General features: G+C 38.9%; 1 protein-coding gene across 1 annotated transcript; it reads right to left on the bottom strand.

Annotated features, from left to right (window-relative positions):
* Positions 1-1122: 1122 nt before the first annotated feature.
* On the bottom strand, positions 1123-10359 carry LOC113112983 (lymphocyte-specific helicase-like). The gene is made up of 23 exons (XM_026279046.1): positions 10052-10359; positions 9868-9965; positions 9668-9771; positions 9304-9426; positions 8576-8629; positions 8449-8473; positions 7198-7259; positions 7063-7101; positions 6601-6825; positions 6192-6374; positions 5931-6074; positions 5565-5761; positions 5345-5441; positions 5049-5210; positions 4554-4705; positions 4331-4475; positions 4148-4231; positions 3401-3520; positions 3193-3309; positions 2165-2324; positions 1961-2057; positions 1770-1846; positions 1123-1638 (listed from the first exon to the last, which is right to left on the bottom strand). The coding sequence occupies exons 1-23, from the start codon at positions 10057-10059 to the stop codon at positions 1547-1549; spliced, it is 2565 nt and encodes an 854-aa protein (XP_026134831.1). The 5' UTR covers positions 10060-10359; the 3' UTR covers positions 1123-1546.
* Positions 10360-11521: the final 1162 nt, after the last annotated feature.

Below are 11521 nucleotides of genomic sequence, written 5' to 3'. Positions count from 1 at the left end.
AGGAGTTCATTCAGGCGACTCCAAGAGTCTGACAAGAAGAAGAATCTTAAGGAATTTCAGGATACGGTTGAAAAACTGAACGCGGAGTTGAAAAAAATGGAGAACAGAAAATGCAGTTCAACAGGTGGAGACTGTGAAGTATGAATTCAAACTGAATTCACAAGCAGAGAGTGGAGATACTTCAGCGGCAGGAGCAGCAGAAAGCCTGTCCGTGGCAGTCCGGTTGTTTGAGAAGATTATAAGACTTTGATGCAGATGTTCAGTGAACTCAAGAAAGACAAGCAGGTCTTGACGGGGAGGCTGGAGAGCATTCATAAAGAAAAGATAGCGTTGAAGATGCCAAGCACAAAGAAGGGAGAGCGACTCAAAGAGGCCATTTGTTTGCTGGAGCGAGAGAAAGAGGTGCTGTTAGTGGAGATGGAGGACTTCTGTAAGGATTACCTCGGCCTCAGTGATAGAATCACACAGAAAATGAGCCAGATGGATGCAGCTGATCCTCCCATGACCATCACTACAAACCACCAACGAAACACACAGGTGCTCTAAACCACCAATGATGGAATGATTCCTAAAATACATCACTAGTGAATTATTTAGAATTTCCTATTTTAAATCCTAATTTATAATGCTAATTATATTGTCAAGAAGTGGAGATTAATAATGAATATAAATTAGTATTTGAACATTTGTATGTATTAGTTTTATCCCTAGTTACAGCAGCACTCAAACTGCATGAACTGAGCTGAAATCTGACACTTTCTCCGTGTCAGTGGATGCCAGTTTCACAAACTCATGTTTGTTTTCTTATTACGCTATGAAGCAAGAATGCATCAAATAGATTAAAATATATATTTTACAAAATATTTATATTTAATGGTTTTATGAACTTTCTCTTCAAAAATGAAAAAATGTTATGTTTCCATGTTAAACACAAGAGCTATGTCTGATCAGACACATACATGTAAAGCCACATGAAAGGCATTCCTTATAACTGTAATGAGACAGAAAAGGACCAGCTAAAGTGAACTGGTATCGTGGTCTTTTTAACACTACATCTATTGTGTGTTAAAAATAAATTACCAAGTTACTTAAAATGCAAATTATAGCCGGTTTAAATGAAGAGCACTTTATATATGAAATGTTTATTATATTCTGAAAACATGACAAGAATGTTTGCCCTACAGTATTCTAGAAGGTCAAAGTGCTTTGAAGCAGTTTACATGCACGATTACTATTCAGTTTCAGACAGCTACATATGAAATGTACAACAGTATTTACAAAGTTGGCAAAATATGGGATTCTTTTTTTTTTTTGTGCGCTAATCCCAAAACAAAAGTTGGCATGGCATGAAAAAAAAAAAAAAAAAAAACTTTAATTTGTAAAAACTCAAAACCACAAATGGACTTATTAAAAGCAGCAGTGTTCAACTTAAAAGTCTAAAAGAGAGAAGATCTCAATCTTTCAGTAGAACCAGCAGGCAGCTTTTAGACCAGTTTATGTTGCTTGATCAGTTTAGGCAGTGGGACAACTTCAAGTGTCAGTGTTCTCAGGACAGACTGATTTCACCATTTTCATCTTTGGTCTCCATTATTTTAAACACCCCATCCTTCTCCAGTTTAACACGCTTCTTGGCTTGATCTGAAAAGGGGAGATTTGATTCATATAAAAGGGGCATTTAAAATGCCAAAGCATCACTTTGACAATTGCCATGCAGTGGAATCCACACAAATTACAAAGACATTCAGATCTGAGATGTGAAGGACACTTACTCATTAAATCACTACGGTCCAGCAGGATCTCCAGATCTCTGTCACTGATGACCTTTCCTTTGGTGCCTTTCACTGCCCTGCAACAGCACGAATCACATTAAAGCAGTCCTTGTGATGCAACTTACAACACAGAATTTATCAGTACTTTGTGATGGATTAAAATGCTTGATATACAGTGTGAATGTCTGTACCGGTCATAATCTCTGGACTTCAGCAGTTCCACGAGCTCATTTAAATCCACACAGCTCTTGGTCTGTTTGAGTTCTGCTTTAGAACCTTTAAACTTATCTAACAAGACAGATATTGGGGTCAATAGTCTCACAGCAAAAAAATAAGAAGAAATTCATTAAATCCAAAAGGTTGGTAATGTGGCATTTTCTGCAACAGCTACGTACTTTTGTGAATGACCATCTTCTCTAGCTTTCTCTTGGCAGAGGCTCTTTCCAGGATCTTCTCATCAATGGTGTTGGCCGTAATGAGGCGGTAAACCATCACAGGCTTCGTTTGACCAATACGGTGACACCGATCCTGTGCCTGCAAATCTGCCTGGGGATTCTGAAAAAGAAATTCATAAAATGTATGATGATAATTAGGCTTTTCATTTAAAACCGTAAAAAAGAAAAAAAAGAATAGACGCTTTATCCAACTATTTATTTAGCTTTTAAAGCGGACACAAATTAAGAATTGGTTTAACTAAAAAGATGGAACAAATTCTTAATTTCATGGCCACAATGAATATTTTTCATCTGCATGTCATGTGTGGGGCTCCATACAAGTCACATATATGTGACCCTGGAGCACAAAACCAGTCTACCCCAGTCACTGGGGTATATTTGTAGCAATAGCCTAAATACATTTTCTACCGTACATGTATCTTCCCAGTGCGTGCACACTGGTGTCCTCATGGGTCCAGGAAGGGTGCGTTGACGGACTCACATGCCACCAGAGACGTGAGCTGCCAGACCCGCGATCCGGATGAGAACCGAACCAGTTTACACGGCCGACGGGCCAGGATGCTGGGCCGTCCATCCCCTGCCAGCGCCGTGGCCAACGAGAGCGATGTGGACACTAGAGGAAGCCACTGCCCCTCCCACCCCGGACCGGAGAGGGGAGCGCATGTGGCTTCCAGACTCCGTCCCTTACCTGGATCCTTCCTCCATGAACACTGCCCGACCCACACGAACCCCGCAGCACAACGAGGACACCAGATTCCCTGTTTAATTTGGACACTCTTCCCCTTTGGCAACCTTTATCCCGTTTTATTTGATTTTCTGTTTATAAAAGCCTCTCCGAGGCCTGACGCCACGCCCACTGTGTCTGTCTTGTGCTCCTCCAGTAACAATATTTAGAAAAAAATTGACCCTAATGACTGGTTTTGTGGTCCAGGGTCACATATGAACAGGTTTCACATTTAAAATCATACCCAGTCACTGTCAAATATGATGACTGTGTCGGCAGCTGTGAGGTTGATCCCAAGACCACCAGCCCGAGTGCTCAGGAGGAAGAGGAACACCTCCGGATCAGAAGAAAACTTCTTCATCTGCATGAGAGAAAAAAATATATATATTGTCAAATGAGAACAACAAAATGTAGTGATTGCAATTTATTTTAACCAACAAACTGCTGCTCACATTCTCATCTCGGTCGGTGTAGCTCATTGACCCATCCAGACGGCTGTAGTCATAACCGCGGAGATAACAATAATCCATCAGAATATCTAATATGGAGGTCATCTGGCTGAAAATCAGAACCTGTTTAAAAAAAAATGTATGTAATTAAAGAGTGTTTGATATGGCTACCATCAAAACATACATTCATATATCTTTTTATACAGAAAGATGCATTAAAGTGAAGGAATCCTGACATAATATATTTGTTGCGGTTTACTAAAAAGCTGTTTTTAACTGATAACAACTTGGATGAAATGGCAAGGTGAGAAAATTATTAGAATGTTTATTCTGATAATTTACTCACCTTGCCATGTCATCCAAGATGTTAATGTCTCCCTTTCTTCAGTCACAAAGAATTTCAGTTGCAACTTATATAATGAAATCATCCGTCATTTTCTTAAAAGGAAATATACACTCTTTGCTCGTTTTGTTTATCTCTACAAGGTGCATGCATAATGAGGGCACTAAATTTTACTAATTCACAATACTTTTTGTGTCTCTTTGATAAAAAAAAAAAAAAAAAATAGCTTTGGTGAGCATAAGAGACTAAAACATTAAAAATCTTTCAGCCCTTAATGCAAATCACAGATACATTTTTTTCTACGAAGTTAAATGCGTGCAAACTTGTCTTATAACCACAGTGGAGTTTGTTACTCAGACAGAGCAGTTAATCATTAAATCGTATGCATGAAAGATTGTGAACTGTACCTTGTGCCCTCTTTTCTTCAGTTCAGGAAGCATTCGGTCCAGGATAAGAAACTTCCCTGATGTTTCCACTAACTGCTCATCAATCTGTTAACATTGAGATGATTATTACACTCATTCTGTTGCCAATATCTTCATAGCAGATGAGATCATTACAACTCATGCTAAATGATGTGTAAGTACCACCTTAAATTCCCCAGTGGCGGGGTCCAGAGGATACTCGATCAAGTAAGCATGGTTGCAGCACCTCTTCAGCAGCATCAGTATGTTTTGCAGTTTTAAGTTGACTTGAGCATCAACAGGCATTGAGACATCCACCACTGGGCAGGAGCTAAGGAGACCGTAAGCATATCATGTCAGAAAGCTCAGAGAGTTTAAAGAAGAGGTAAACACAACAAGAGAGACAAACCTTGCCTGACTGTCCATCTCCTTCTGGACCTTCTCTAGATATTTCTCAAGATCTTTCACAGAGTCCGTGTTTGACTCATAATAGTCCACCACCTTCCTGGTCCTGCGCTTTGGTCGGCCACTGGATGTTAGCGGCACAGGTGCTGAATCATCCTTAAAGAAGGGCCATAATCTTGTTATTAATAATGAATAAATAAATAAATACTCCAACCACACTCCTCCTGCTAAGTTTAATTTAATATCCTGTTCACACTTAGACAAATATTCAGTGAGATAAACATTTTGAGTTGAATGAACAATGAATCAGATGTTTGGTGCCAATACATCTTGTATTTGGTGCTGTTTGATAAACACCAGAGCAGATACAAAACTCGAATGATTGTTAATAATAAATACTGTAGAACTTTCTTCTCCATGACAAGCTGGTGTCAGAAAAGAAAAGTTGCACAGCTTTGTGTCCCAGAATAACTGCTGTTCCTCTATCATTAACACTCACCTTCTCTTGACCCAGCAGCTTCGCTATAGTCTTGTTAACAATGGCCATGTAAAAGGCCTCCTGTTTGTTGGTGAGGGGGGCATACACTACAATCTCTTTCTTAGGTGGGACCTCCAGTGTGACGTCTGACTTCAGTCTTCTCAGAAGGAAGGGTGTGAGGATCTGAAAACATTAAATTGACATTCAAACCAACAACAAAGAACAGAACAACTGTAAATGCTTATGATACTCAGCCTATACCTGATATAAGACCATTTAAAGTTTACATTCTGGAAAAGGTCTACAGGTGAAGATACCTGATGAAGCATGTGGAGGATATTCTGCTCGCGCTCATTAGCCACAATGTTTTCTGCATCTGAAGTGATGGTGCTAATGTCAAACCATGACTCAAAACTGAGGGAAGAAAAGAAGAAAAAAAAACATTTTGATTTTGAGTCAAGAGAATCCTCAATTCTATATACGGAGGAGATCAGTATCATACAGTATGATGAATTCCCTTTGCATGTGCCTTCTTACCTCTTCAGGTCATCAAACACATCTGGAAGCAGGAAGTTGAGGAGAGACCACAGCTCGGACAGGTTATTCTGCAGGGGGGTTCCTGTCAGCAGCAGTTTGTTGTCGGTCATCAGCATCTTCAGTTCTTGCACCAGCCGACAGTTTAAGTTTTTAATCCTGTGGCCCTCATCCACAATCATATAGTTCCAGTGGAAACGCTGAGGAGAAAAACGTAACAATCCATTCATGCACTTCAAACTTCTTTGTGCTTATCAGGATTCAATTCAGTGTTATGTATTCACCGTTTTCCAGATGAACTCTGCACAAGACCAGGGCCCAGACACAGTTTGTATGCAAGTAAAAGAATGCAATGCCAGATCGGTTTACCTGAAGAAGCTTCCTGTCTCTCATGGCTATTTCAAAGGATGTAACGACAACAGGACACATTCTGAGAGGACCCTGCGGCTGACGGATCTTCTTCACCAGGTCCATCCTCTCTTTTTGTGGACCGTGATACAGCAGGACAGTCACCTGAAACATTGAAAACAAGAACGAAAGAATCAGTCAATCTGCAGGAATGTCTCAAACTGCTGGTATTTATCAAAGCATTCATTTCAATGAAGATGAACAAACGTTATGGTTTCACACCTCTGGGGTGAAGCGCTTGAATTCTGAGATCCAGTTTGGAAGAGTGGACAAAGGAGCCACCACTAGAAAGGGCCCGAGGACCTTCTTCTCAACCATCATCGCAATATGGGCGATGCACTGTATGGTTTTCCCAAGACCCATCTCATCAGCCAGGATACCATTGATACCATTCTCCCACAGCATCTGCAAAGCAGACAGACCCGTTTATTAGCTATTATACAAGCAAAACACATCCTTGTTTGGCAACTCACAAGTATAAGAAATGTGTGTTTGGCTATCCCTTTTTAGGCAGTTCAGAAGATACACACAATATTTAGATGAAAATTGAATCGAGCTCATAATCCAGACACTGGTGATTAAATATACTGCCCTCTGCTGGTCATCTACACATTCAGGTCTGCTCACGTACCCTTAGCCACTCGATGCCTTCCACCTGGTACCACCTCATCACACCCCCAGTGAAGAGTTTGGGCTGCTGTGCAGGCACACGCTGGCCATTCACGGTTCTTTCGGGATCCAGCATCTGCTTGCTATTTTCCCGCAAAGTTTCAGACAGCCGGCCTTTAATATCAGAGTTGGTGTCGCTGATCTTCTCTATATCCTCAGCTTCCAGTTTCACTGACGAATGAGCCTCCTTCAGATAAGAAATCAAAACAAAACAGTATTATTACTAAATATTACAACATTTTATTATAATGTTTTTAACCAGTGCAACTGTAGGTGGTATATGGCTGCCAAGAAATGTAGCAACTTGGCATTAATAAAGAATGTGAGCTCACTGGTGTTTTATCAGCATTTTACAACAGTTTCAATACAGATAATACGAATTTCACAATGTCTGAAGGCACAATGAACAAAACATATACTTTACCTCTTCCAATTTAGTTTTTTTGGCTTTTGAGAGAATTTCCTAAGAGAGGAACAAAGAAAGAAAAAAAAATTCAACATCAGTAACATAACAGAAAATATTGGTGTCATTGAAAAACAAATTACAATGAAAACTCACCTCTTTAGTCATAACATCTGCGATTTTGTAATCTTCTTCCCTTTCACGCTTCTTTCTTTCAACTTCAAATGTAACAAACAGATCAGAATTGACTGCACATCAGACATCTTACGTCAGGGCTCCAGACTAACATTTGAGAGCATGGCACCAGCGCCACTAAGTTCTGCAGATGGTGCGCCAGGAGCAGATTTGGTAGCGATAGGGGTGACACGTGAAGGTATTCAAAATAAAGATCATTTAGTCATAAAATTACTAGTGTTTTGCATCAATAAATGCAGTTACTAATAATATTTCATGTTCATTTCTTGTTTATTTTTCTTTTGTTTATACAGATTTGACAGTGAAGCACTATTAAGATGCATACAAAATTTTATTTTAAAAACAGCAACCAGTGCAAAATCTAAAATCTACTAAAGTTTGAAACTTATTACTTCTAACACACACACAAAAAAAGTATAAAATTGACAAAACCTGATTTGAAAAGTAATTTTATAAAATCTAAAAAAGTAGAAATGAATAACTAGTAAGCCAATAAGTGCTCCTCTGCTGCAGTCTACTGGTTATAAATGTGATTTGATGTATTTTAAGTGTTTGCTTACCACAAAGTATATTGTGTTCATCCCATTAAAAATAACATTAACATGCTTGAAAGCCATTGAAAAGTGCTTGAATTTCTCTCTCAAATGGTTGCACAAACCCTGAAATGAATGATATAATGCATTCGATTATTTCTACCAGGACACCGTGATTACAGTTAGCGTTACCGCTTCTGGTTTCCTGATCCATGTCAGTGATTTCTGTGCAGAATTTGAATGATTCTCAATAGATCTCGCAGCAACCTTATCATTGTGCGATGAATTCAAACACTTCTCACTGGATCTCGCAGCACTGTTGCATCTGTGCAGTAACAATTGAAACACTGATTGCAGTGTTACAGTAAATCAACTTTGGCTCCCAAATAACGCTGTTCTGAGCCCTTACAAATTTGTTTTGGTCAGGGTCCGAGCTGATAAACGGTCCACGCTGCGCAGCTGAAACGTAGCACGGTTTAGTTTCACTTTAGTTTTATTTGCCGTTTGATGTTTCTCAAATGCAACAAATGGCAGAGCTTATGAGTTGGGCAACGTGGTGGTCCCACCAGTGCGACTGCTCACAAAAATTTGTAAAATGTCTGGAGCCCTGTACTTTTTATTTTAATATTACAGGATCACAGTTAATACTCTGTATTGAAATGTAATATTTGAATCCTACCTTTTACAGTCTTCTTATCATTTCCCTGTTGGGGGGGGATTAAACAATGACATTTGAGAAATACAACTCATTTATCCATCTTTGTCAACATGGAGAAGAAATTGATAAAGCATTAACATAAACTTACCTTTTGCTTCTGATTAGTAGCTTTCTTGTCAAGTCTCTCTTTTTTTATTCTTTCCTGTAATTTTTTTTTTTTAAATAAATCAAACTTGAATTACTTCACAAGCAAAATAGCAATGTCAATATTACAGCTTAAATTGAGAACATGCTGCAACTCTATCACGAACTACTAAAAAATTAAGAACTCGACAGAATCATTACATTTTCAGTCACCGTGAATTTTCAATGCAGAAATAAGCCTCGATTCATTAGCCACTATAGATGATAGATTAAAAAAAATAGTTTCGATTAGTAGTTTAGTAAGAACTAAACTCTTTGCATTACAAACTTGTGCATTATGCTTGAGGCTATAAATTAAAACAAAAGTATAAATACCAGTCAGCAATATAAAATGGACTGTTTTTGTACAGGTAAAATAACTGAGTGAATGACACCAGAAGCGTTGCACATTCAAGTCACAAATTGCCATATTCACTCTAAAATTAAAAATAAGGTGGATAGTGAAGTGGATTTCACAGATGCTTCCAGAAAGAGCTTAAAGAAAGGAAGCTGGTTTTAAATCTACCCTGATCTTTACAGCCTTAAATTAAATGAAACTAGACACGATCAAACTTCACATTAGGGGCAGGTGGTGCAGAGCACTGGATTCATTTCTTCACAGGCCTCTGCATGCAAACATCTGTTTCCGTGCCACTTCACCAGCGCTTTCCTGTCTTCAATCAAAACACTCACATCTAGCTGCTGCTGTTCCATCTTTGTGAGCAGAAACTTGGAGTAAATGTTGCTTTTCTCCAAAAGGTGCTGAAGTCTTTTGAAGCGCATCTCTTGAGAATCTTTCTCCCACGACTGTCGGGCCTGTTAAAACAGCATGCAGTATTCATACAGACATTTACTGATAAACTGAACCTCAGATTCCACTGTCAATTATATTTATAAAATAGAGATTTTTGCAAAATAGGACAACATGGAGACCCAATCATCTCACACTGTGACAAAACTAAACATTTCTAATTACTTCTCAGTTATGTTAATACCGACTAAGAACACAATATCACTTTATAGGTATTGCATACATAGTCTTATGGTTTTAAGTTACCTCTTCCATCATTTCTCTTTCTTTCTTCTCTCCCTCCTCCACTAAATGTTTCTCCTCCTCCTCCATCTCCTTTGTAATGATTATCTCTCCATGCAGACTTTTTTCTGTGAAATGCAGGAGATTACTGAAGTTAAACTGAAGACTGCATGGGCTTGCACAGACAGGTGTCCCATCATGCACAGAGAATAGTTTGGACCTACCATTAGTGCTCTCCTCCACTGCTGTACCTTCTGGCTCTTCAGATTCGTTGGGTTTGGGGCAGTGAGGAGACACACTGCGTGTTTCTTCTTTGGCAATGCTGCAACGTGAACATGGAGATAATAATTGAACACGGCTCTGCTAACAACTCATAACTTACTTAATGTGCATTATATACACACTTACCCACTCATTTCTGCTGCTTTCTGGGTAAACCGGCTGTAGAATTAAACTAGGTCTGAAAAACGTCTGCAGTGTAGTTATGCAGAGCAGTTATGTCTATAACTAATAAACCAGTTATCTAACACACAAAAAAGCCGCAAGCGTTTTGCAACCACAGAACGGAACGCAAATAAAAACTCGGAACTGCACCCGAGTTAAGGCCTTTTCTTTGCAAAATGTAAAATTACAAAGCACTTCTCGTCCAGTCACACAGCTGGCAGACACAGAAACCTCGCCTCTGCTGAAACGTGATCGTGTTCACTGTAACGCGCGAGGAGTTTCGCGCCACTGTGGACCAAACCATTACAGCTCACATTTGGAGGGGGGCACGTCTAACTTTGCTTGTTTAATGATTCGCTTTATTGCAATAATAAATCATAGTATTGATCCAGACCCTGAAAATAATACACTCTGAAGACACTGGAGACTCATCTCGCAGACAATATTCTAAACTAGTCAAAAGGTTTGAAACCTATTAATAACCACCCCTTATACTACGGTGCGTATGCAAACAGACGAGTTGATATTTCGCGCGAAAGTACAGTTCATTCAGTGCAAAGTGTGGTTTGTGTGTTGAGGATCAGAGGATTGTTTGATCTACCCGGCATCTGCACACACACACACACACACACACACGCACGCACGCACGCATGCACGCACACACACACACACGCACACAGAGAATTTATGCAGAGCTGTTTAGTCTGAATGCCCTAGCATTTTCAATCGACGGTTTCCCTCAAGGAACTTTATATGAAACTTGCATTTTAGAAACAGAGTGGTTCAGATTCGCTGAAAAATCGTGAAAACACAGAAACTATCCGCATTTTACTCATAAACTGAAATCCGCCATTGTCAAAAACCCATGGGAACTTCCTAAAGGCTCATGTCAGTCATTGAACATCTCTTTTTTCATTTCTTTTTCAAATTTGATGCGTTTATGCAAAACAACGAAGTTGAATTTCTGTGCAATAATATGTTGATTGTAGTCCAGTTTGATGTGCACAGATTTCTTAAAGTGTGTCCAGTAACACTTTACAATAAGATTCATTTGTTAACATTAACTACTTTAATTCACATACCTCTACAGCATTTATTAATCTTAGTGAATGTTAATTTCAACATTTACTAATGCATTATTAAAATCAAAAGTTGTGCTTGTTAACAATTGTTAATGCACTTTGAATTGACATAAACAGTGCACAACTGTATTCTCACTAACTAACATTAACAAAGATTAATATTTACTGTAATGTATTGTTCTTTGTTTGTTCATGTTAGTTAATACATTAAGTAACATAACCACTGAATTAACCACAAGGTGTCAGCAGAGAGTTACTCTTCTGCTTTAATTGAGCTCATATTACTTGTTGAGTTCAAATTAGGTGAGTCTGGACCTACTATTGGATATTGAACCCATATTATGTGTACTGT

Source organism: Carassius auratus, chromosome 13 (assembly GCF_003368295.1).
Source record: "Carassius auratus strain Wakin chromosome 13, ASM336829v1, whole genome shotgun sequence".
Taxonomy (NCBI): domain Eukaryota; kingdom Metazoa; phylum Chordata; class Actinopteri; order Cypriniformes; family Cyprinidae; genus Carassius; species Carassius auratus.
The sequence above is the reverse complement of the archived record's forward strand: the minus strand, read 5'-3'. Positions and strand labels throughout refer to the sequence as shown.

What these genes read in the sequence shown, in the direction of transcription:
- LOC113112983 (XM_026279046.1), bottom strand. An exon ending in TGGAACAGCAGCAGCTAGAT is followed by an intron (nt 8,630 to 9,303) that starts GTGAGTGTTTTG and finishes AAAAAATTACAG; the next exon opens with GAAAGAATAAAAAAAGAGAG. An exon ending in GGACCGTAGTGATTTAATGA is followed by an intron (nt 1,639 to 1,769) that starts GTAAGTGTCCTT and finishes TCCCCTTTTCAG; the next exon opens with ATCAAGCCAAGAAGCGTGTT.